Source organism: Stereum hirsutum (genome assembly GCF_000264905.1).
Source record: "Stereum hirsutum FP-91666 SS1 unplaced genomic scaffold STEHIscaffold_86, whole genome shotgun sequence".
In the NCBI taxonomy this organism is placed as follows: domain Eukaryota; kingdom Fungi; phylum Basidiomycota; class Agaricomycetes; order Russulales; family Stereaceae; genus Stereum; species Stereum hirsutum.
Window position 1 is genome coordinate 819 of NW_006763216.1, and position 2,313 is coordinate 3,131.

At 38.9% G+C, this 2,313-nt stretch overlaps 3 protein-coding genes across 3 annotated transcripts; all 3 read left to right on the forward strand.

The window, feature by feature from the left end:
• Window positions 1–989: 989 nt before the first annotated feature.
• STEHIDRAFT_40328 (uncharacterized protein) lies at window positions 990–1,151 on the forward strand (the record flags this gene model as incomplete). The annotated part of the gene is made up of 1 exon (XM_007311845.1): window positions 990–1,151. A coding segment is annotated over one exon (162 nt), but the record flags the coding sequence as incomplete, so codon positions are not given.
• A 171-nt stretch (window positions 1,152–1,322) lies between these two features.
• On the forward strand, window positions 1,323–1,832 carry STEHIDRAFT_43622 (uncharacterized protein; the record flags this gene model as incomplete). Its single annotated transcript, XM_007311846.1, has 1 exon — window positions 1,323–1,832. A coding segment is annotated over one exon (510 nt), but the record flags the coding sequence as incomplete, so codon positions are not given.
• Window positions 1,833–1,856: 24 nt separating this feature from the next.
• On the forward strand, window positions 1,857–2,237 carry STEHIDRAFT_42438 (uncharacterized protein; the record flags this gene model as incomplete). Its single annotated transcript, XM_007311847.1, has 1 exon — window positions 1,857–2,237. A coding segment is annotated over one exon (381 nt), but the record flags the coding sequence as incomplete, so codon positions are not given.
• Window positions 2,238–2,313: the final 76 nt, after the last annotated feature.

The window sequence follows — 2,313 nt, forward strand, 5'->3', positions numbered from 1 at the left end:
TTATCACATGGATATAAGTTCTGCCTATACCCGGTTTGCTAGAACGACTGTACACCCTGTTTCACCTACATCAAATGAAATTGATCACAAATGAAATCGATCACACACTAGGGGATGAAACATTTAATATCTGTCTTTCTACACTTATAAAAGCACAGGTGTTTGCTGCTACACTTTCTCTTCCTAATCCCCATCATCCGCAAACCTCACATTGACTTATATTCATACCCCTCATCGTCTACAGACCTCACATCATGAATAAGACCACTTATTCATACATTGCCACAACATTATGCATTCTGACAGCATGCCCTATCTCATTCTTCCTAAATTGGAGTATAGCCAGCCTTAAAGATGGGCTTTCTATGCTTTTGGCTATTATGTCATCCATTATTCTATCCTATGGGATATACAAGTTAATCATACAAGTTATATTTGCACAAGATGTACAATCATTTGATGCTGCACAAGCTGCATGTCCACAGGTTGACATAGAACATATTATACAAGTTGGTGGAGCATATGCACCGAAGCGTTATAGCTTCACATTGTTACAAGCATATAAACCTGACCTTTCTGAAGAATACAAAGGAACCTTTTTTCATTTTGAAACCATGGTGCGGGTAAGTAATATACATTCTAAGTATATGACACATCCATATGTGGCTGTCCAAGTGCCTTTACACATACTGCTCAATGAATCCAAAGATACACTAGGGTCTATTGCCAGACTTCATGGCATACCTGTCCATTCGAGAACACCTGTTGCCTCAGTACGAGATTCCCTGGAAAAGCATCAGACTTGTGATGTTTGTAGATCCACTGTCTTCATATTTTATATTGCTCCCACAACACTATCAAGCACTGAACGTTCCACAAATCACAAGCGCCGCCGCATTGATGATAACACCAATAACATACCCATGACCGATAATAGTACAGATAATAAACATACAGCAATAAACAATGATAATGTGTACACAGAACTGTTCCCGCCACAGCCACCATCAACTTCAGTATTAACACATATTGTGAACTCCTTTTGTGAGGCACTGGAACCAGACAATGTTATGGAAGAAGGGTGTGCTGTTTGTGGTTTGCTTTCATTGACCAAAAACATGATTTTGTTGTCTGATGCCAAGATCAATATATCACTTTTATCACACAACAACAGTAAGCTTACTCGTAAAGAACGGTTTACGATTGATGACCCCATTGAAGATATTGATGGTCCTGTTATAGATCATAATTGTAATAAAATATGCACAGAATGTTATAATAAGCTCAAGAAAAATAAAATACCCCCAAATGCACTTGTTTTAGGTAACTGGATTGGAGATGTACCTAGGGTTATGAAGGGACTGTCAATGGCAGAAAAAATGATGATATCTAGGGTACATCATAATCGATGTATTGTGAGAGTTGCAAAGTCTGGACAGCATCGAATGAAGGGAAATGCTATATGTTGGTCTGTGCCTATGCCCAAGATATATAAAGCCCTACCTCCTACACCAGAGGAAATGAACGAAGTACTTGCATTTGTATATTTAGGGCCAGAAAAGCCTACAGAAGATGATTATAAACGTACACCATTACTAGTGCGTAAAAATAAAGTAAAAGCTGCTTTAGAATGGCTCAAATTAAATCATGACCAATATCATGATTTGACAATAGCTTATGATGTACTGGACCGATATTCAGAGAATACACCAATAGTAGTCACAGATTATAGACATTCTGATAATCCTATACAGCCAGAAGCAACTGCAGTAACAGGAGATGAGTCAGAAGAAGGAACAGATACAGGGCCCTGCACCTTTCAAGTCCATGGCCTAGTAGGATCTGACCTGGAGCACATGAATACACAGCAGTATAAGGCAGAGGCATTAAAGCATTTATTGCATGGAGGTACCGCCTTAGGTATTGGTAGGTCAGAAGAACCTGAAAGTTTGTGGGATAATCCTACTTTGTATTCTCAAATCTTTCCATGGCTATTTCCATATGGTAAAGGGGGTATTGGTCATGCCCTAGCTAAGAATAAGATAGAAGATCACACACGGAAAGGGCAGCTGCTACTTTACCATGATAAACGCTTTCAAATTGATCCTATGTTTCCATTAGTTGCCTTGAATCATGAACAAATCAAACAATGTGCTCAAGCTGGTAGTCTTTTAACCAACAAAGCCAATTTTAACTCGGTAGCAGACCGCTTGGTGAATTTGGATCAGCCAACTTTACTGTCTCTAATTGAAAAGATGAAAGAGGGCAAACTTGTGAAAATACAGACTCAAGAAGAGAAGAACTGTTTTAGGG